Source organism: Fomitopsis serialis, assembly GCF_022376445.1.
Source record: "Fomitopsis serialis strain Sig1Antser10 chromosome Unknown B0H18scaffold_31, whole genome shotgun sequence".
Classification (NCBI taxonomy): domain Eukaryota; kingdom Fungi; phylum Basidiomycota; class Agaricomycetes; order Polyporales; family Fomitopsidaceae; genus Fomitopsis; species Fomitopsis serialis.
In genome coordinates, this window is record NW_025954991.1 from 207,454 (window position 1) to 228,883 (window position 21,430).

At 55.0% G+C, this 21,430-nt stretch overlaps 8 protein-coding genes across 8 annotated transcripts; 7 read left to right on the forward strand and 1 right to left on the reverse strand.

The window, feature by feature from the left end:
• Nucleotides 1-169: 169 nt before the first annotated feature.
• B0H18DRAFT_1118944 (uncharacterized protein) lies at nucleotides 170-1,848 on the forward strand (the record flags this gene model as incomplete). The annotated part of the gene is made up of 3 exons (XM_048033874.1): nucleotides 170-1,273; nucleotides 1,332-1,625; nucleotides 1,678-1,848. The coding sequence occupies 3 exons, from the start codon at nucleotides 170-172 to the stop codon at nucleotides 1,846-1,848; spliced, it is 1,569 nt and encodes a 522-aa protein (XP_047893672.1).
• Nucleotides 1,849-5,400: 3,552 nt separating this feature from the next.
• B0H18DRAFT_1006142 (uncharacterized protein) lies at nucleotides 5,401-7,477 on the forward strand. The gene is made up of 5 exons (XM_048028634.1): nucleotides 5,401-5,522; nucleotides 5,573-5,689; nucleotides 5,743-6,854; nucleotides 6,916-7,297; nucleotides 7,355-7,477. The coding sequence occupies exons 1-5, from the start codon at nucleotides 5,465-5,467 to the stop codon at nucleotides 7,372-7,374; spliced, it is 1,689 nt and encodes a 562-aa protein (XP_047893673.1). The 5' UTR covers nucleotides 5,401-5,464; the 3' UTR covers nucleotides 7,375-7,477.
• A 501-nt stretch (nucleotides 7,478-7,978) lies between these two features.
• Nucleotides 7,979-10,044, forward strand: B0H18DRAFT_342427 (uncharacterized protein). Its single transcript, XM_048037666.1, has 3 exons — nucleotides 7,979-9,288; nucleotides 9,347-9,742; nucleotides 9,807-10,044. The coding sequence occupies exons 1-3, from the start codon at nucleotides 8,245-8,247 to the stop codon at nucleotides 9,999-10,001; spliced, it is 1,635 nt and encodes a 544-aa protein (XP_047893674.1). The 5' UTR covers nucleotides 7,979-8,244; the 3' UTR covers nucleotides 10,002-10,044.
• Nucleotides 10,045-10,963: 919 nt separating this feature from the next.
• B0H18DRAFT_1085030 (histone H3) lies at nucleotides 10,964-11,742 on the forward strand (the record flags this gene model as incomplete). The annotated part of the gene is made up of 6 exons (XM_048031861.1): nucleotides 10,964-10,978; nucleotides 11,047-11,071; nucleotides 11,132-11,190; nucleotides 11,314-11,463; nucleotides 11,520-11,654; nucleotides 11,707-11,742. The coding sequence occupies 6 exons, from the start codon at nucleotides 10,964-10,966 to the stop codon at nucleotides 11,740-11,742; spliced, it is 420 nt and encodes a 139-aa protein (XP_047893675.1).
• Nucleotides 11,743-11,971: 229 nt separating this feature from the next.
• Nucleotides 11,972-13,452, reverse strand: B0H18DRAFT_1085031 (uncharacterized protein; the record flags this gene model as incomplete). Its single annotated transcript, XM_048031862.1, has 8 exons — nucleotides 11,972-12,172; nucleotides 12,229-12,379; nucleotides 12,445-12,561; nucleotides 12,620-12,784; nucleotides 12,847-12,992; nucleotides 13,041-13,067; nucleotides 13,248-13,301; nucleotides 13,363-13,452. The coding sequence occupies 8 exons, from the start codon at nucleotides 13,450-13,452 to the stop codon at nucleotides 11,972-11,974; spliced, it is 951 nt and encodes a 316-aa protein (XP_047893676.1).
• A 789-nt stretch (nucleotides 13,453-14,241) lies between these two features.
• On the forward strand, nucleotides 14,242-15,645 carry B0H18DRAFT_1166639 (carboxyphosphonoenolpyruvate mutase; the record flags this gene model as incomplete). Its single annotated transcript, XM_048035853.1, has 5 exons — nucleotides 14,242-14,559; nucleotides 14,621-14,891; nucleotides 14,918-15,112; nucleotides 15,167-15,473; nucleotides 15,535-15,645. The coding sequence occupies exons 1-5, from the start codon at nucleotides 14,496-14,498 to the stop codon at nucleotides 15,643-15,645; spliced, it is 948 nt and encodes a 315-aa protein (XP_047893677.1). The 5' UTR covers nucleotides 14,242-14,495.
• A 287-nt stretch (nucleotides 15,646-15,932) lies between these two features.
• Nucleotides 15,933-18,051, forward strand: B0H18DRAFT_1006161 (Choline/ethanolaminephosphotransferase). Its single transcript, XM_048028635.1, has 10 exons — nucleotides 15,933-16,117; nucleotides 16,176-16,257; nucleotides 16,319-16,434; nucleotides 16,488-16,535; nucleotides 16,587-16,642; nucleotides 16,691-16,713; nucleotides 16,774-16,975; nucleotides 17,029-17,173; nucleotides 17,237-17,551; nucleotides 17,611-18,051. The coding sequence occupies exons 1-10, from the start codon at nucleotides 16,053-16,055 to the stop codon at nucleotides 17,816-17,818; spliced, it is 1,260 nt and encodes a 419-aa protein (XP_047893678.1). The 5' UTR covers nucleotides 15,933-16,052; the 3' UTR covers nucleotides 17,819-18,051.
• A 1,042-nt stretch (nucleotides 18,052-19,093) lies between these two features.
• Nucleotides 19,094-20,252, forward strand: B0H18DRAFT_933135 (isoprenoid synthase domain-containing protein; the record flags this gene model as incomplete). Its single annotated transcript, XM_048041748.1, has 4 exons — nucleotides 19,094-19,155; nucleotides 19,212-19,813; nucleotides 19,876-19,905; nucleotides 19,961-20,252. Exons 1-4 carry the CDS (start codon nucleotides 19,111-19,113, stop codon nucleotides 20,250-20,252), a joined length of 969 nt encoding a protein of 322 aa, XP_047893679.1. The 5' UTR covers nucleotides 19,094-19,110.
• Between the last annotated feature and the right edge of the window lie 1,178 nt (nucleotides 20,253-21,430).

Genomic DNA, 21,430 nt, shown 5'->3' on the forward strand with positions numbered 1-21,430 from the left:
GCGCGCTACTTGGGCTTGTTGTACAAGAACACAACAGCGCGCAGGTGTAGGAACGGACTTCCCCCAGCAGTGTTTGTTCCCTGCGGACGCTTCAAAGTAAGGGTTTTGTTAAACGCACAGGACATTTCGTCTGACTTGCTTTCTGTTGAACTTCAGATTATCAAGAGCCATGGGCGTCGAGACTCTCAACGAGGACACACTTACTCTCGTTGTCTCATACCTGGGGTCCGTGGATGCGCATAGGCTGTCCTCCACTGCACGACTGTTCCACGGTGTCGCCAGAGTGCATGCGCTGAAAGATGTGACGATCCACTCTTTCCCGAAAGTCATCAAGTTCTGCGACTACATGCTCCAAGACGGGCGTGACCGCTTGTCTTCGCTGCGCGCACTTAGGATCCAATGCTTCGTAGAAAACGAGCACCGGTTAGCTCAACAGGAGCCTCGCTTTCATCAACACTCGGAAGGCGAGTACAGAGCCGGAGCGGGCCTCCTTGCGGACCTGTTGCAGGAAATCCCCGACCTTCGAGTCCTGGTCCTGCACCAGGCGGAAGTGTGGATGATGTACGAACGGCGCATCGTCACGGTCGTCTCCGCTATGCGCCGTTTGGACGAACTCGGGCTCACGGACATCGGCCCACAGGTCTCGGACACACTGCACAGTCTTCAGAGTGCGCCGCGCAAGCTCGCCCTCGCCGACGCCGTCCAATGGTCGCTCCCACACAACTCAGTCCCACATATGTGGCGGCTCGATGGCGCGAATCTGTCCTTCCCGAGCGTACGATCCCTGTTGATCCGGGCCCCGCACCACCTGCCCGCTGCGCCCGACCTCGCGCGCATCTTCCCAAACACGCGCGAGCTGGACTTCGGGGAGCTGCACACGACGCACTTTCCGGTCCTCTTTGGGCCCCAGCCGCCACACGCGAGGTTAGTCGATTGGCCGTCACTAGAAGTCGTCCGCGCCACCGGATTCGCGCTCAAGTGGTGGAAGAACGCGCATCCGGTTCATTGTCTCGAGCTGCTCAGCCCGTTAAGGAAGATGGACAATAGCTCAGTCGGCGTCAGGCAGCTGAACCCAGCCGCGGAGCGCGACGACGCCCTGATGGCTGTGGCAAACGTCCAGCCGGTCGCGCTGATAGCGATTTTGAGTACCAGACTGGGTGACAGATACCTCAGGCAGCTCTTCACGAAGACGCGGCGCCTGCGATACGTCTCCGCGGAGATCTGGGATGTCCATAGGTTCGAGACCTGGCTACCTGACCTAAACAAGTGGTGGGTGAGTGTGCGATGCGGTAACTGCGGTGTGGGCATTGATCACTGACCCTGCAAGCCAGAGTCTCGTCCGTGGCACTTTCTCTCGATATCCGCCCATCGTGTGCCTGAAAGTGCGCTGCTCCGTGTTGAGAGAGCCACTCCCTCGAAGCGACACCGAGCAGACGGGATCGGACCCCACTGGTGCGCCAGCGACCTACGCAGAAGCTCTCGAGGCCATCCTCGCCGCGTTGCCTGAATGGGCGACTTCCGTCCCGACGCTTCGCTACGTGTCGCTCGATCTGCGGTCAACATCGCCAGCCTTGAAGGATCATCGTAGAATGACCGCCATTGGAAATGGCATACCGCGACCTGAGGTATGGACCGCTGGTATTTACTCAAGTGTTATGGAGACTGAGCCTGTGTCAGGACGACAAATCGGCGAAAGACGAGAATCTACACTGGTGGCAGATTGAGGGTGATGGGGACGGCCGAGTGGCACAATTGCTCGCACCTGCACAGGGAGAACGAATCGCTGCATTCCTCTGTTCATCGCGGTATGATTGGCAGACTGACCTTGATGCGCAGCCGATCGTTTGAATTCTGACAGTCAGTCTGCGATTGACATAGCTGGTCTAGGAGGGCGAAGGGCGGAGGGACACATTGAATGGCCGTTGCTTGCACCGCGACTGGTGGTGCATGCGGCCCATTGGCAGGGTGCGTTACCAATATGCGACCTCACATGGATTGCTGCAGGTTCCTTGTGCATATCTTACAGTAACGACGCCAAATCCGCTGATACGTGGTCCAATGCCTTCGGTTAGGACATGTTCCCGAGTCTCTTCGCCATTTCTTGGTCTGCACGCGGGTCCTCTCCGGCATGATTCTCGACCCAGCGGTCATCCTGTAGCTTGGCTGCCTCCATCTTGTGGGCAGCGTCGGCGGTCTTCTCTGCCGCAATGCCTGTGCGGGTCCGTCAGCATATTGGCACATGCGTGTGATGCAGCGTCCTCAACTCACCTCCTTCCCTCTGCACATATGCAGCCTCACGGTTCAGCTTGTCCACAAGCCTGTCTTCGTCGACAGCTCCCGCCGGCGCAGGGTGGACGGCGTCATGCACCTCTTGGCCGGACAGAGGGTCCCCTGAGATCGCTGAGGCATAGTTTGCTGCGGCTGTATGCGCCGTGCATTAGCGTCTGAACATCATCGATCTAAGGTACACGGAGTACTGACCACTCTGTGTCTTCGCTGCTGCAGAATACTTGTGCACTGTCCCCGGGAGGAGATTGGGATTGTTGACGTCGTCGCGGGCGTGTTTATCCGACTCTACAGCCTTTATTTCTGAGAGCGTCTGGAGGCGTTCGTCGGACATGTCGAGGTGTAAAAAAGCAATTGAATCGTAGCGAGAGAGATGCGGGAGCAAGGAGAGTGCTTGTCAGTGTCACGCTCGTCCAAGTCGTCCGCCATAGCCCCAGCGGAAACGAACGTCATCAATGGCGACGTGACGACGGTGCGTTGAGGAGGAGCTTGCAGACGCCCGCTGAAGGCTGTGACAGCTATTCGCCACAAAGCACATGCCTGTGACATGTCGCGTTCGACCAACGGATCGAATCCGGCTTATTACTTAGATTTTGTGTCTGTCATGCCACGGTGTCCTTTAGGTGCCTCAGTCTAACACGTCGCGACTTTGTCGCGACTCGCGTTTGATTATCTCGAGTTGTTCGCGCAGTCATATCGAGGCAACAGCGGAGGCGCTGGGGTGTGGGCAAATGGCGCGGTACGATCAAGCGACAGGGATAGCCTGAGAGTGCGTACAGTCTCGACCGCGTCACTTGTACCGTACCGTGACGCTCACATCTCCGAGTCAGAGGGAGGCTACTCTCATACTTAGCATCTACGCGTTCCGAGTGGTGAGTAGATAAGCTTACCTGTCTATTCACATTCTAACTTAAGTACAGAAGATTGATAGCGAATCGGCGGCCAGTACCAGTGTGGAATGATGTCTCTTCGATGATCAGCTGATCTTGGCCGCGCATGTGCGTCTCGCGAATCGTTTGGGTCCGAGTGTGTCCATTGTCCGCCGGCCAGTTTCCGACACTAGCTACCTCGATTGACCATTCGACGGTGAGTCTTGATCCAAGTCTACAGCGAAACACCCGGACTGACGGTACTACTAGGCCCTACATCGTCGTTGACAGCGAGGATGAGCTTCCAATCGCTCAACGAGGACGCGCTCGCAGCTATCGTATCTCATCTGGACGCGTCAGACGCACGCAGGCTCTCGTTGACCACCCGCGCGGTCTACATTCTCGCCAAATATCAGTCGCTGACGTCGGTCGCGGTGCACTCGTTCGAAAACACTGTCATATTCTGCCGATATTTTCTCGCCGATATGCGACATCGTTTCTCTGCCTTGCGCACTCTGGAGATCCACAGACAGGCCCCATGGCTCAACATACCACCTTCTGGAGAAGAAAAATCAGCCGCGGCGCGCCTCCTTGCTGATGTGTTAGCAGGGGCGACGAACCTACAGAGGCTCGTGCTAACCAATGCAGAAGCATGGATCACTCACGATCACCATATCGCCGACGCAATCTCCTCGATGACTCACCTGGCCGAGATTGAATTGGAGGGCCTCGGTCACCTCACCTCTGACATGATCTCCAAGTTGCGGTCCCAACCACGCAAACTTTCATTGACGGAAACCACCCGTTTATCATACTTGACATCTTCCGGGTTCTATCTCAGCAAAGACGTGTGTCTCCCGAGCGTGCAACGTTTGATGGTTACCGAGTATGCAGTCTACCTCATCACGCTGGCTGACTGTGCGCGGGTCTTCCCAAATGTCCGCTGGGCTGACCTGGGAAGCCTCGAGAGCCGATCACGCCCCTTTGGCATCCTCACTTGGAACGATGCAGTCGGCCATCAAACTGTCGTCGAGTGGCCACTACTCGAGCACCTCAGGGGACCAACAGCTGACATCCGTAACTCAGCCTTCGTAGTACCCATTCATTCGGTGGAAATCACCACTAAGTTGGACCCGGATCTGGGCCTGGTTTGGTTTGCTGATGAAGACTCAGAAAGAGATGAACGGCTTCAAGCGGTCATGATTGTACGCAGTTCGCAGCCTGTCGCCCTCTTGGCCAGCGCACATTCGGATATCGCAGACGACTTCTGGCTGATGTTCGTGACGTCGTCGGGACGTTTACGATACCTCTCTGTCACGCTCTATGACATCCGTGTTTCCTCGCACTCGGCTAATAAGATATATGCGTGGTGGGTGAGTGCAGATATCTTTGATATACTGGCCGGTAGAAAGAGAGGCTTACAATCTGGAACAGGAGAAATTTGTCCCAGTGGCCGCCCGTACGAACATCATATGTCTGAAGGTGCAATGCGACTCGAGGCTAGATACAAACCCAAGTTGGGACCCGACGACTGGGCGCCCGTGCGCTGGACCTTCCGATATGGTCGGCGCGATCATGACTATGACTATGTTCCCCACTTTAGCGAAGTCGGTGCCATCTCTGCGTTACCTGTGCGTCCACGTCCCGGCGCATCCAAACTGTTCCTCCCCCTTGGAGAGCTTAGTATCAGTATCAGAGGACGACGAGATGCGTGCGTCTACGTATTGGTGGAAGTTACGCGGCCCTGGCGACGACCGGGTTGCAGAGCGACTTGATGCAGCCATCGGAGAACGTGTTGCGGCCTACATGTCTTCGGCGCGTTATGACTACACGAAGGATCTTGACGGTGAGTTCCCGGTGACTCTCGGTGTACTCGAGACGCTCAATCGTGGCGCTCTTCCAGAGACTAGTGATGCGATATGATGATTCGATACCACTCGTAAGTGCTTTCCTGCCACTCGCGCAGACGGCATTCGTCAACCAGTCATATTTTATCCAGGCATGTCGAGGGCTTAGCAGGTGCATCGAACGACTGGGCTAATGCAATTGCTGCTGTACTACATAACAATCAGAAGCGACATCGTGCTTGGTTGTCTAGAGTTATTCACGCAATCATATCGAGGCAACATAGGGCAACACAAACACAGGGTCACGGTGCACGGTGGCAGGCGCGATCAGCCTGAGGTGAGAGAGCGCGCACAGTTTTACGGTCTCGACCGCGTCATGTACCGTACCGTGACGCTCACATCTCCGTCGTCCGAGCCGGAGGAGAGCTACTCCCGTAGCCTCTACCCTCCGGCCGGTGAGTAATGAATACTTATCCATCGCTTGATAGTCTACAGAAGATTGATAGCGAACCAGCGGCCAGTGTGGAATGATGTCTCTTCATTGTCATTGAATCTGACCTCAATGATCAGCTGATCTTGACCGCGAGGCTCTGCATGTGCGTTTCGCGAGTTATTTGGGTCCGGACATGTCTACTGTCCGCCGACCGTTTTCCGCCACTAACTACTACCTTGGTCGACACTTCGACGGTGAGTCTTGATTCAAGTCTACAGCGAAACACCCGGACTGACGGTACTACTAGGCCCTACATCGTCGTTGACAGCGAGGATGAGCTTCCAATCGCTCAACGAGGACGCGCTCACGGCTGTTGTGTCTCATCTGGACGCGTCGGACGCACACAACCTGTCGTTGACCACCCGCGCAGTCTACATCCTCGCCAGATACCAGTCCCTAACATCGGTCACCGTACACTCGTTCGCAAACACCGTTAAATTCTGCCAATACTTTCTCGCCGATATGCGACATCGTTCTTTCGCCTTGCGCACTCTCGAGATCTACAGACCCGCTCCAGGGCTCAACATGGATGTGCCACCCTCTGGAGAAGAACAATCAGCCGCGGCGCGCCTCCTTGCTGATGTGTTAGTAGGGGCGACGAACCTCCAGAGGCTCGCGCTAATCAATGCAGAAGCATGGATCACTCATGATCACCATATCGCCGACGCAATCTCCTCGATGACTCGCCTGATCGAGATCGAATTGGAGGGCCTCGGTCAACTCACCTCGGACATGATCTCCAAGTTGCAGTCCCAACCACGCAAACTTTCGTTGACGGAATGCGAACGTTCATCAACCTATGCACCTTCCATCTTTCACCTCGAGGAAGACTTGTGTCTCCAGAGCGTGCAACACTTGGTGGTTACCGAGTATGCAGTCTGCCTCATCACGCTCGCAGCCTGTGCGCGGGCCTTCCCTAATGTCCGCTGGGCTGACTTGGGAAGCCTCCAGAGCCAGTTTCGCCCCAACCTCACATGGTACCACTGGCCTGCAGCCGACTCTCAAGCTGACGTCGAGTGGCCACTACTCGAGCATCTCAAGGGCCCAACAGCTGAAATCAGTGGTCCAGCCTTCGTAGTACCCGTCCACTTGGTGGAAATCACCACTCAGTTGAGTCCGGATCTGGACCCGGGTTGGTGCGACACCGATGAAGACTGGGAAAGTGATGAACGGCTTGCAGCGGTCATGACCGTACGCAATGCTCAGCCTATCGACCTCTTGGCCAGCGCATACTCGGATATCGAAGACGACTTCTGGTTGAGCTTCGTGACGTCGTCGGGGCGTTTACGATACCTCTCTGTCACGCTCAACGATATCCATGTTGCCTCGCAGTGCGTCAATCAGATATATGCATGGTGGGTGAGTGCAAACATCCTGGATACACTGGCCGATAGAAAGAGATGGCTTACAACTTAAACAGGAGAGATTTGCCCCGGTGGTTGCCCATACGAACGTCGTATGCTTGAAGGTTCAATGTGCCTCGAATCCGGAGACATACCCTTGGGACCCGACGATCGAGCGCCAGTCCATTGGATCTTCTCGTGTGGAAGCGTTCGGCGCGATGGCAATTATGCTCCCCACTTTAGGGAAGTCAGTGCCATCTCTGCGTTATCTATGCCTCCACGGTCCGGCGTGTTCGGTACCAGAGGACGACGAGATGCGTGCGTTCACGTTCTGGTGGAGGTTCCGCGGCACCGGCGGCGACCGGTTTGCAGAGCCACTTGACGTGGCCATCGGAGAACGTGTCGCTGCCTATATGGCTTCGACGCGTTATGACTACACAATGGAAACGTTTGACGGCGGTGAGTTCCCGGCTGCTCACGGTGTACTCGAGCTGCCTAACTGTGACGCAATTCCAGACGCAGGATTCGAGATATGATGACGAAGCGGTGTTGAATCTACTTGTATGTACGTACTTCCCACCGACTCGCGCACACGGCGTTCGCCAACCTATCATAGTCTATCCAGGTGCTTCGAACGATAGTCTCCGTTGCAGCACTGCTCGAATGACTACCAGTACGCCAATAGAATTGCTACTGTACTCCATAGTGATGAGAATCAACGCCATTTTTTTTTCGAAAGCGTGGAGGATACTGACAGTCATAAAATTATATCAGCACGGCAAAATCATGCATTCTGAGCAGCGGAAATGTTCACGTCAAGAGCGCTGATTCGAAATGACTGCGAATTGTCGGATCGAACGGCCACGCGGTGCACCCAGCCCTGGGAGGTAAGTAGTCGAATTTCAAGGACGTTCAACTATACCAATCATGCGCAAAGAACCTTGCATGCAGTCAGGCTGCTTCACTTGTTCTGTTATGATGGAATATACCTTGGAACCGGGGAGCCTCACAGTGCAGCGCAGCCTGAGCTGCAGCCTGCCATCGCCACAATCGCCGCAGACGTAACATGGTTTTATGGCTTATACAGCTGCAAGTAATGCTTGGATTGAGCGGGAGCAGAGTACTCCTCGAGCTCGGCATCAGCGGCATTCCGGGCGAGGCCGGGGCGTTCGAGCATTCGCTTCCGATTTGATCACACCCGCCGGAGATGGAGTCGAAAAGCTAGCGTCGAGTCATGAAGATGCACGAGTCCGAGTCCTCTTATTAGATCAGTAGCACTCAGCTCGCACCGCTTGGCCAGTGTGATTGACGATCCGGAGGAGGAGCAGGCTCTTATCGGTGAGCAAAATCAAGACGGATCCGGAATTTGAACACTATTGTCATTGACTGTCCCTTTTAGAAAAGCGATGAATCTTCTGACACTAGACGAAGACAGTCTTTCTGCCATTGTTGCACATTTGAGCTGCGATGACGCGCTCAGACTCTCACTCGTGGCCCGTTCTATCCACACCATCGCAAAGCACCACGCGCTGAAGCATGTCACCATTTACACTTACGACGGCCTGGTCAAATTCTGCTGGTATATGCTCAACGACATGCGTCACCGTCTGTCGTGCATCGTTTCATTCATAGGGGAATTATGGATCTTGAATGACGCAGAGATGGACGAGAGCAGCTTCTTGGGTCCGCCACTAGTCACGATAGAGGAGTATGAAGCAGCGGGCGCGCTCCTTGCAGGTGTGCTCGAGAGAGCGTGCAACCTCAGAACATTCGTTCTCAACCGAGCGGAGGTCTGGATGGAGTACGAACCTCGTATAGCCGACGCGGTCATCGTCATGCGCCGCCTGAACGAACTGGTGTTGCGGGACATCGGGCCTATGGTTTCACGCGTTATCCACAACATGCAGTCCAAGCCCTGGAAGCTGGCAATACCAGAAATAGATGTCAGCTCGTACTACGTGCACAACATATTCCCGCTGGACGACGGCCTTCGCCTACCTTTCGTCCGTCATCTCACAGCGTACGGCAACATGGCCTTGCCATCCGTCGCCGGTCTAGTGCGCGTGTTTCCCAATATACGCTCGCTGGATCTAGGAAACACCTACCAGGTCAAGGAACCCCCGATCGAAGGCATACTAGAGATCAACTGGCCGCACCTCGAGCATCTCGAGGGCATGCCCGAGACACTGGCAAAATGGCGAAACATGACCCCGATACACTCGGTGCGCCTGTGGAGAGACTTCGACGCTCGCTACCACAGAAACCCCAGGCTGCTTGAAGGAGTGCGCTCTGCACAACCTGTGGCACTGGCGATCTCGTTTGGCTCCGCAGCCGATGCAGGGTACTGGAACGATATCGTGTCGGTATCTTCTAAGCTGCGATACCTCCGCGTGGATGTATGCAGCACCCGATATTCGAGGAGTTGGCAACAGGATCTAGAGACGTCGTTTGTGAGTACATTTGAAACAACGAACTGCAATGCGAAGTCTCACATCATACCCTCTTGAGGCTAAAATCATACCTACTCTTGCAAAGTCGACAATCATCTGCTTGGAGATCTTGTGCTGCCTTCCCGAGCGCACGGAGAAGAATGAGAATGACAACATGTCGGACCGCGCATGCAACGACGTTGCAGAACACGAGAGCTGCGAATCCATCTGTTCCACCTTGCCGGCTGCAGTGGCCTCGATTCCTACACTGAAGTACCTGTCGCTCCACACATATACCTATTACGGGCAGCCGATAGACGGGTTATCCGAGCATCCACTGACGGGAGGGCCTATTGGTGGAGTTACGATGGTTCGGGCGTCGAGAGAATCGCAATGCCCATGGATGCGACGAGGGGGAGGCGCATCGCTGCGTATCTGCGTTCTCCAGCATATGATCACACGAAGGAATTTTCTGGTGAGTATTGGAAAACTCATACATTGCATTACAAGATCCTGACTTGGACGGTGTTGATCGACAGATACCACGGTGTTGTGACACCAGATGTGTTGAGATCTGGCATCGCGGTCAGGACGGATGGTACGCTCAATGGGATAAAGGCAAGTTAAGACATATGGGCGCACCTCACTCGCAGTATGTTAGGTTGTGTGTTTGCACGCATGTGGTGATAGAACTCGGATGTAGTAGATATACACCTGTCACGAAGGCATTCTAATGCGTGTCCGAAAGATAGACTGCGACATATATTAAATGGCACACAACAGGACGCTCGAAAGATCATGACGTATCAATATCACGGTGAGGAGAAGCGAAAGCGGGTCGGACGGGATCGTTGACTTCTGATGCCGGTGCCCCACTGATACTAAGAGTCGAAGCAGAACTTGAACCAAGAGACATGCGGGGTCCATTCGAGGTAGAGAATGTTCGTCTCGAACAGCGTCCGTCTGTCGCAGGCATACCTGTCCGCCGCTTACCGAAGGCTACACTATGTGCCTGGATGAAGTTTGGGATGATGTCCCAAGTAGGTCCAGCGCCTAAGCTGTGACCGCAAGTACATGAGCATACCGTACACAACGGCAAGACGTGGTCAGGATGAGGAGCAGGACCAGCGGCGATACCAATTATCACTATACACAAGTCCAGCGAGGAAATCTGACTAGTCGACGAGCCTGTATACGGCGAGTAGACTAGCGAGACGAGTTGCGAGAAGCAGGTCGAAGAAAGGAGTGATGCAGTCATAAGCGCCCACCGAGGTAGGCCATGTCGAGACGACCTCAGCAAACTTCCCCTACCCACCGCATTCGGCTCGCTTTCTTGCACAAATATGTGTCGTCGAGGATGCAGTATAGCTTGAGGATATTTTTGAGAGCCATAATCAAGAGTTCTGACCACCAAAAGGCGGACGAACAAGAATAAATGCCAAAAGTGCGAATATTCGGGCAATCTTCCGCGCGCAAGTCGCGTCAAATCGTCAGGCGGCTGCACCGGTTGTGCGACGGAACCTTCAACCGTGGGAACTGGGCACTGCGGACCTTCAACGGCGACGAACAGTCAGCACAAGGCCCCACCAACTCTCCCTCCTCTCTTCGTCGTCTACCACCACCGCCCCGAGCCCGCCCTCAAGCCCGCCCCACTCCCGCCCGTCTTCTATCTCGTCCAACACCTCGTTGAATAGCCATGGCCCGCACCAAGGTCAGTAGAGCTCGAATATCGTCGCTGTCGGGGGTATGTTGCTGATCGTCGCGCTCGACGTCGTGCAGCAAACCGCTCGCAAGTCCACCGGTGGTGAGCACCATTCGTCAAGCACAACGTAGAGGCATTTTAATAACGCATACACCCTTTCAGGTAAGGCACCCCGTAAGCAGCTGGCCACCAAGGCCGCCAGAAAGACCGCTCCCACTGCCGTACGTCGTTTTCTCCCTGCCCTCCGTTGAGGGCCACAGCTAACGTGGGTTGTGGGCTCCCCTTTCTTCCCCTCCTCGGTCGCTCTGCCATGCTGTTGTGTCCTGCTTGTGTAACTTTCCCAGGCTGCCACCGGTGGTGTGAAGAAGCCCCATCGCTTCCGGCCCGGAACGGTCGCCCTCCGTGAGATCCGGAGGTACCAGAAGTCCACCGAGCTCCTTATTAGGAAGCTCCCCTTCCAGCGTCTCGTCCGTGAGATTGCTCAGGACTTCAAGGTGAGTTGTGGTAGTTGTTGGCTGTGGAGAGCATGGCTGACGTTGCCTGTGTACAGACGGACCTTCGTTTCCAGTCCTCTGCTGTGATGGCTCTTCAGGAGGCTGCTGAGGCCTACCTCGTCTCGCTCTTTGAGGACACCAACTTGGCTGCCATCCATGCCAAGCGTGTCACCATCCAGCCTAAGGACCTGGTATGTCTACTAGCTCCCTTGATTGCATTGGCATGCTGACAACATCACATAGGCCCTGGCTCGTCGCCTCCGCGGCGAGAGGTCTTAAACAATCTCACACCTCACCACACACTTCCTTGCTCGTCCGTTCTCTCCTCTCGCCGTGTCGATTATTGATCTGTGAGCCTTCGTGTACTATTGTACTATGACTTGTGGCTAGGCCAGTGATTATGTATGCCGGGTGTTAACGAACTGTATACATGTTTCATGTCATGTTGTACATCCCGATGTGCACAACAATGGAGGGCTAGTCCGTAATAATGAATGATCCCATGACATCAGACCCCATCTGCATCTGTCCACTCCGTGACCGAGATGGTGTCGCCCATCTTGATTACACCACTATCGTTGAACACGCCGTATGTTCCGAAGCACGGCTTGTTCTTCCCTTCGTGATACATCCCAGTCCGGAACTTCATGAGGATCTTGAAGGGTACCGCTGCATCGCGGTCGCCCACGTTTGGGTCGACATTGGGCAGCTTAAGAAGCAAATGATGAAACCTCTTGCAGATATGCTTCAGAGGAGCATACGTACGAGGCACCGGGTACATTTCTGTACGAAGGTAACCGCGGTAGATTGGCGTCCCCTGTCGGACTCATTTGGAGGCGGATTGATGACAACTTCGCGCCAGAAGTCCTCCGCAAACGGGACGCCAGCACCCTTGACGATCACGTTCGCTCTGAACCTGATGCACCGTGTACGTCGGGGTCAATCGACTCGCACATTGTCTGCATTGAACAAGGCACGGACCGATCAATGAGGACAGACCCCTTCGTCCAGCGCTCGCGGTTCAACCCGCCGATAGCAGTCCCACTGTCCGTCGCCAGCTTGCGCACGACGCGCTCGAACTCTGCGATGCTCTCCTCGCTCGCGACGTGCAGCGGGAAGCGTCCTGGTAGAGGTCGAAGCTTCGAGTGTTGGGAACGCGGACGTCGTTGGGCAGGCGCGTGGCGCGGGGCCTTTCATCATGAGGTGCACGGGGCGCTCAAAGTACTCAGAGAGGATAGAGGAGGGGGACGGGTCTGAAGAGACGGATTGGCAGATGTAGCCGTCGACGCGGGCATCGCCGTTTACGGAGCCGTCGTCGATGCTGTTGGTTGCCGATGAGTACATGGCCATTTTGTGTGTTGCGAGGAACAGAGGAGGACGTACGTTTCCCATGTGTTCAAGATGTCTTGTGTAGGGTTCAGAGGGACAGCGAAGGTTTCGCATCCAGACTCTTCCGGGAATGAGACTTCGAGGATCCCGCCAGAAGCAGACGCGGGGTCGGGTACGATGCGAGGCGTGATCAGCACCATCTAGACATTTGGTGACCTTCTCTTCGCATAAAGAGTGGTATAGCCAACCTTTGGTACCTGCCTTGCAGTCAGATCCTATGCGTACTAGCATCGATGATGCCCCATGCGCGATCGTACTGTCCGGGATCAAGCTATGTAACAGAACGGCCGTAGATACAGGCGGCCCGAGTCCGATTAGCAGGTCCATGCCATACGGCGATGGCATGGACTTGCTAAACAGTTCGGGAACGGTACAAGCAACTCGAACTCGCCTACCTCTAGACATTCAGGGGTGTAGCGGACTTCCGTTACTGACGTACCTCTGCAGCTCTGGTACGTTGTAATTTGGCATCAGAAACGCTCAACATACAGACGGATGGCATATACATGCCTTGATGGGGTAGATGCAAATCCTAGAGACATGTACTTCGCCGATCTCAAACGGTGCCGAAGTAGGATACTCCGACAGCTGGGCCTGCATGGAGGTTGAGATTGCATCAAAATCGATTGCAAGGATATGGGTAGACATTGATGTACATACGGTGGATGGGACTGAAGCGTCTTGGCTGTCTTCCTCGGCAGGCTGCCCTAGAAGATTGCGGGCAAGGGAGACGAGAGCTGACATGGTATAACAGATTTCTGCCGGCGTTCTCCCTCAAGAAGATGTAACTAGCTTTAGATCCAGTCAGTCAAGGCAGGAATCAAGGAGAGACGGTGACTCGGAGAAAGCAGCTGCGGAAGCTCGATATGGACTGTGTCTTTCAAACTTCACGTCCGCGACAAACGCAATCAGAGCTTAGTATCGTCACATGTAGACACTGAAGCCGGCGGTGTGAGAGGAGTGGATTGTTTGCGCGCCTAAGTATAGATACACGCAGACAGTTGCAACTGATGTCGAGATAGACTGGTAGTACCAAGGTAGTACAGTAAGTAGAGGCTTGCGTAGAGTCCACTGCCGCGTGGATTGTAGGAAGTGGACGCACGATCGGATCTTGCTCCGAGATCTGTTGGCGCCGGCGTCCCGACACTGTAGCCTTCATACTTGCCAAATGCTTGCTACATCGTCCGTCGACGCGTCCACGGCCTCTTCCCGACCGAAAGCCCACTGCCATATGCTTCGTCTACGAGCACAACGAAGACGAATTTCCGACATAGCTATGCTCAGAGCATTGTCTGGAAACATGAGCTACTCGATCTGGGGTTCCACTCCATCTCCGTGATCGTCATGGGTGACACAGTAGCGAGCCCAAAAGCCTTCTCCATTGTACCTGGTATCACCAGCTCCGTGCCGCGTGCGCTACTCTGGGAGCTGCGGCACTGCAGCCAGCACACCACTGTCCTTGTCCCAAATCCTCGCCTAGCTGGTTCGTGGAATTCGAGTGGCTATGACGTCGCCTGAACGCAGGGGCAGCCCCACTGAGTATATAACACTGCAAGTCAACTTCAGGGCGATTCCAGCAACAACATCTCCTTCCTGTCTATACCAAGTCTCAGTCAAGCCAAGCAAGAATACCTTTGACAAAAATGACGACTCCAACAAGCTTTAAGCCCGACATGCCCAGCAAGCTCAGGAAGTTGATGAATGAGAGTGCGTAGCTCGACACGAAATTCTTCTGCTTGCCGAAACTCATGGTCGTGTTCTCCGACAGAGGACTGTATAATCTGCCCTGGTGTCTTCGACGGCATCTCCGCACACGTCGCGAACAGCGCAGGCTTCGACTGCCTCTACCTCGCAGGCAGCGGCGCCTCCGGGTCCGTCATCGGCGAACCCGACCTCTCCGTCATCACCGGCACCGAGCTCGCCAACACCGCCCGCATGATCACCCAGGTCAGCGATGTCCCTGTCATCGCCGACGCGGACACTGGTTTCGGCGGGCCGCTGAACGTTGCGCGGACAATGCGATGTATGAGAGCGCAGGGGTCGCGGGGTGCACATCGAAGACCAGACTTCCCAAGCGGTGTGGGCAGTTGAACGGCAAAGACGTCGTGGATATGGAGACGTACCTCGAGCGGATTGTGGCTGCGGTGAGAGCGCGCAGGAACCCAGACTTCCTCATCATTGCACGAACGGACGCGCGGAACGCGGTACAATTCGGTGGTGGAGATGCTGGTGAGGAGGCATTCGAGGAAGGCGTCAAACGGTGTGTGGAGTCAGCGTAACATATCCTTGCGCATACTCATGCGCGTTCATATAGATTGAAGGCAGCTCTGGAAGCTGGCGCTGACGTTGCATTCATGGAGAGCCCACGGACGATGGAGGAGAGCGGGCGGCTCGTGAAAGCCCTCGCACCGCACCCTGTCATGATCAACGTCCTCCCGAACGGCCTCACGGGCAACTACAAGGTGGAAGACTGCAAGCGCCTCGGGTTCAAGCTCGCAATTTACCCGTGCACGGGCTTCATCCCGGCTACGATTGCCATGGAGAAGTCATACGCAGCGCTGCGGGACCAGGGCACGGACTTGGACAATTGCGAGGGCTGGCAGATCAAGGACTTCTTCGAGGTGCGTCTGCGTGCCGCATGTTGCAATAAAAGAGGCTCATGCTTATTCGTTGCATTCTTAGCGTGTTGGGTTGAAGCCATCCTTCGACTTCGATCGTAGCGTCGCTGAGAATGTAAGGCAAGACGTGAAACCGAGCAGATACGAAGAGATGTCTGGGCATGACCTGTTCTGAGGGCTATCAGCTGTTTCAGTGTGGTGTACTACTAGTAGGACATAGGAAGGTGTGATCTTAGTGTACAACAGTACTCAGCCTACGATGCTCTAGCTATGGAGTACATACTTCATGACAAATGTGGACTCTGGAGAATAAATTCCATAAATACTTAGACTAGTGGTGGACCAACAGTGTCGGTGGACTGCGACTGACGAATGTCGCGACGCACGTGTGTGTGACGTAACGCGACTTACTCCCGTCGCGTTCCTCCGAAGCGGCGGAAGATTCTCGAGGTCTTCCTCAGAGTCCGCGTATGCGCTGGCGGCCTGCCCCCCTCCTCCTGTTCCCCTCTTCTCCCCTCTCTGTGAATACCCTTCCACCCATCGCGCCTCTATAGACTCCGTAGAGGGCAAAGGACCAGAACGATGGGCTACATCCCGCAGCATGCGCTGGAAAATCTACGAAAATACTCGTATAAGGGAGTAGACAAGTGAGTGACATGGTCGAGTGGGTAGGTGGAAACCGGATTGAGGTGGCTCGTGTGATAGATCTCTGGTCTCGCGATACCTCCTCCAGCCGTTCTGGAACTGGTTCGTGACGCTCTGGCCGACGTCCGTCGCCCCAAATACAGTGCGTATACCGTATCCTCCGGTTCCGTTGAGCTAATATTCATCCTTGACATTGAACGTAGATTACATTATCTGGCTTGTGCCTCGTACTAATCAACTTCGCGACGCTGTTGTACTACGATCCGGCGTATCTGACAGACCAGGAGGGAGCAGGACCACCGAGATGGGTGTACTTCACGTATGTATCATGCGTTCTCTTTTCGTGGAGTAACATTGACCTCGACTGATCAGGTGGGCTTTGGGTCTGTTCTTCTACCAAACATTCGATGCGATAGATGGGTAGGCGGAACAACCAGCTGTTGGCGTGAACATGCTAAGCGAGGGCGGCAGAAAGCAAGCACGACGGACTGGCATGGCTGGCCCTCTGGGCGAGATGTTTGACCATGGTGTGTGCCCTATCCTCTTATCGAGAGCCCCACTCATGGGCACCTCAGGATGCGACGCACTAAACACCACTGTATGCCCACCACCCCTATTCGTATGACCCCCATCCAACTTTCCCCCGCTTCCTTTCTAGCTCGAAGCGATTCTGACATGTCGCGCACTCAACCTCGGGCGGTCATGGTGGACGATCGCCTCGCAATGCGCGACGCTCGCGAACTTCTACCTCTCTACGTGGGAGGAGTACCACACGAGCCAGCTCTTCCTGGGGTACTTCTCGGGACCCGTAGAGGGTATCCTGATGGTTGTGGGGATTTACTTCATCTCGGGCGTGTTTGGTGAGTGGTGGCGTGTCCTGGTTTGGGGTGTGAGGTTGAACGTGAGGCTGTAGGGGCCACGTTCTGGGACCAGCGCTTCCTTGACGTCACTCGGCTGAGGAACGTACCCGCGATTGAGCAGAGGATACCGGACATTGCATTGAACGAGGCGTTCATGGCTTTTGGTGCACTTGCACTTGCATTCAACATCGTTGTCAGGTAGCTAACTTGTCCACCTCTCTCCTATCGCCTTGGCTGACGCTGTCCCGCACAACCAAATAGTTACATCAATGTCTTCAAGCACCGCTTATCTATCAAGCAAAATCCATTCTCGCCGCTCATCTTCCTGCTGCCCTTCCCCATTTCTGTCTTGACGGAGATCGCTTGGCTGTCCGCCCCCTCCTTCAAGGACTCGGCGATCCTGCACTCGCCGCTCGTTATTCCGTTCATGAGCTCGTGGGGATTGCAGTTCGCCCACCAAGTGAGCAGGATGATCCTTGCCCATGTCACGAAGCAGCCATTCCCGTGGTGGGACTCGATGTGGATCTGGAGCATCGTGGGTGCGGTGGACGCTAATCTGCCTATCCTGCTCGACCGGTGAGCGCCCGGTTGTCTACGCTCACTTGTTGGACCGTTGCTCATGACTCGTGCGACAGAGAGCCACTCATACAGAACTCGCGACGCAACACGGCGATCTTTGTCTATCTGACGCTCGTAGTGTCTTTCCTATCATACGCGAGGTTCTGCACGTTGGTCATCAAGGACATCACGAACTACCTCGGCATCGCGTGCTTCACGGTGCGTAAGAAGGACAGGAGCGGCGAGTGGGTCGAGGCGTCCGCGGTGGACGCGAAGAAGCACTGAGTGCCGCTGGCGCTTTGGGGATCGTCGTCCGCGAGAGTAACTTCTCTCGGAGACTCGGACGCCTCCCTGCACACGGTGATGATAATGGTGGGTCATGACTGCATGCCTCGGACGAAAGTCATGTCTGCGACGATCTACATCTGCAATCACGAAAGTATCTGTAGGTAATGCCTATCATCTAGTACGTTACAGCGAAACAGAACAATTGAAACAAGCATGTACATTCACAACATCCATCAGCGGCAGTTTCGTCGCCGAAGTGTTGCGAGCAGCGATTTTCTCCGAAGACGCAAATAATTGCCAGCGTTGATGCAAGCAGTGCGAAGTCCTGGAGGAGGCTCACCATTGAAGATGCTCTGGAGGGCGTTGCTGAGGAGGCATTGTACAGGGCGCGCGACGCATTGGTATACATCTCCCCTTTGAATCTTGCGGAACTTCCAGTCATACAAGTACGCTTGCCGGCTCTTCTGGTCTGCAACGGAGGCTAGCCAACGCCGTATGGCACTGATCAGTTGTGTTGGAGGAGGAGGCAGGTAAGATTGGCCTCCTCCAGAGCACCCTGAGGACTTATCGCGTTACTCCTGTGGCTGAGCTGCGTATAGTCTTATACCAAGACCCTCCACACGGTGCTAGTGTGGGGGTTGTGTCGAACCTAGCGCTGCGTACTGTAAGGTCGATCACACATCTCAATCTCGCTGATCACCAAGCTGATTACGGATTTACAGTCGTTTTGCCTAATGGTTGTCGCGTGCGCGCGACGAGAAACTTGGCCCTCTTTGGCTGACCCCGACACCACCGAAGCTGGTCAGTCCCGTTGTTTGCGCAGAGCCCACAGAGTAGCCCATGATATTCTCTTCACCTCGGTCACGAAATCCATGACACATAGCCTGCATCCTCGCCACGGAATATGGAGTGTAACCAGCAAGATACCAGGCATCCCGAACATTCCGGACGATGGGCCCAGGTGCTGTGGTCGTTCTGCCGATGTGTGCCGTGGTAGAAGTGGGCGGGGAGCCACGGCCCCACCTATGCTAGTCAACGCGGGCGACACCCATCATGCAAACGACTGTAGCTCGTAGGATAGGCCCCTTATCCTACGAGCTAATCAGCATGGTGATAAGTGAGATTGATGTGCTGCCACACCTCCGTCCAGACTTAAAGGGCAAGCAGCACGTAGACCGTAGCCCATCATCCCAACCGTTGAAGTATTTGTCGGTCTCATATTAACAGGTCAGCGTCGAAGTCTCAGCTGCGAGCACCGGGAGTCACAAAGACTATAACAGCTTGCAGTCATGCCGGGATCAACCCTCGACACTGGTAGTGCCATCCCGCAGAAGGTACAGATGTTGCCCATCGTATGAGGTCGTTCAGAAGCACTGACCTTGCTGCCCAGGACTCCATCGTAGACGTGGCCAAAGTCGCAATCCGAGAGTTCCTGCACAGAATGAATGTCGCACTCCCCAAATTCTCGCGCGACGCGGAGCTCGAGGCCAGAGTGGAGGCGATTACCCGCACCTGGCCTTTCGAGCAAAGTATCCGGCGGCACATTGTGACGGGCCTCGTTATCACCGAGGCGAGCTATCCACACGTGTCGGACATCGAAGCCAGGGTAGCCATAGTGATCTACACAGCGCTCCTGATCGCGGTAGATAACCCAGAGCTATTCGACGCTGTGGGTGCGCAAGACTTCCACCGGCGGATATGCGACGGGTCCCTGCGAGACGACCGGGGGCTACTCGGCGAAGCCGCGAAAGTCATCATCGACATGGACAAGTTCTACTCCAGCTTCTGCGCGAGTAGTATTCTTTCGGCCACGCTGCGCTACTTGAATGGGGAACTGATCGGTAATCCGGAGAGCAAGATGTTTGTGGAGCCAATCTCGAAGGCATTTGTGGATTTCTCTCGTAGCATGACCGGCACTGCGGAGGCGTACGCGGCATTCATATGGAGCAAGGGAGACTTTCCGAACGATAACTCGTACATCCAAGTCTTCCCGTAAGTTATAATGACTGTTTCCAGGAAATGAACACCCGCTGAATTATTTGTCATCTACCAAGGGACGTATGCTTGTACATCAACCACGGAAAGTGAGTCACGTACCGCGGAACCGGACACTTGGATCTAACTGACACACCACCGTAGTGATGTTTTATCCTTCTACAAGGAGGAGCAGGACGGCGAGGTCACGTCTTACATTCACGCACGGGCGCACGTAACGGGAAAATCCACCCCTGCCACGCTGCGCGAAGTCATCGACGAGGTCGTAGCTGCTGCGGAGCGCATCCGTCGCACGCTCGGTGAAGGACCAGCGAGGGAGGCTTGGGACAGTTTTGAGCGGGGATACATCGGGTTCCATGTAGGCGATCCTCGATACCGGCTGCAGGACATAATCGGCGCGCATTGGGAGTACATGATAGATGCGACAACATTCTAGACTGGTGTTATTTGGGTCTGCGTTGGACATAGGAGTACTCACAAATATGCAACATACTCACTGAATCAGCGCACACAATGTCCTGTTTCTGTCTTGACGGAGGTCGCTTGGCTGCACGTCCGCACCCTCTCTTAAGGACTCGGCCGACATATGTGCAGTGGGGTTACACATAATCTAGGATACGGTGGTAGACTCACAACACTTGCAGCTTCCCGGAATCGTTCGTGGTCCGGTTGCTGCAACGCCCGCGGAGATACTGAAGGAGATATTCTGCCAGCATCCCAGGCGCACCGACCGAAGGACAATATAAGTACCCCCCCTTCACGTCGGATCTCACAGATGCAGCTACGACAAACGAGGCGTTTGTACGCGCCATTGCTGGATCGTGAATACGCATGTCTGTCGGCAATGGCGCGTGATAGCCCTCCGCTGTCCTCGCCAATGGAGGAGGCTCGACATGTCTCTGAAAGCGGAGTTGATGCCCGAGCTCGTTGCGAGGTCTGGAGAGGGGCCGCTCGAGGTGACAGCATATCTCAAACCGCCGGTCTACAAATTTGGTCGTGATTGGAGGAAGTCAGAGGAGTATGAAGACTCACAGGCTAGGGCCCTCGCAGTGCTGCTCGGGTGATTTCCGAATGAAGCCGCGCTCAACGCGGTTCTCAATGCGTGCCAGTGTACGCAGCCTGAGGACCCCCCGGATGCCGTGCTAGTACGTAGTTGCCGCTGTCGCCATCCACCCAAGATCTCCACAACTCGCATATGCGGAACTAGTACGGCCCTCGCTCAAGACGTTGGCTTACTCAGGGTCGCAAATTCGAGGTGTCTGACGTGCAGTGGTGGGCCTGCGACCCTGAGTGACTTGCTATCATCGTATCTTGGACTAGAGTGTCCATTGAGTGTCTGAACTGAGGATTGGTCTGCTCGCGAATTCGTGGTGCTGAGCAAGCAAAGGTCAGGCTCACCCGATAAGCGAGCTCTTTCGAAGGCGATATCAGAACGGTTTGCAAAGGGCAAAAGAAGACTTCAGCAGATACGCCTGGCATATGTCACTCAGTGGTCGGTGTGCGGCCATCCTGCCAACGCCGGGACACAAGCGGGACATTCTTTGAATACGTCGGAATCATGTGCTCAGGCTTGAACGTTTGAACGTTTGAACGTTTGAACCTTGTATCTAGCTG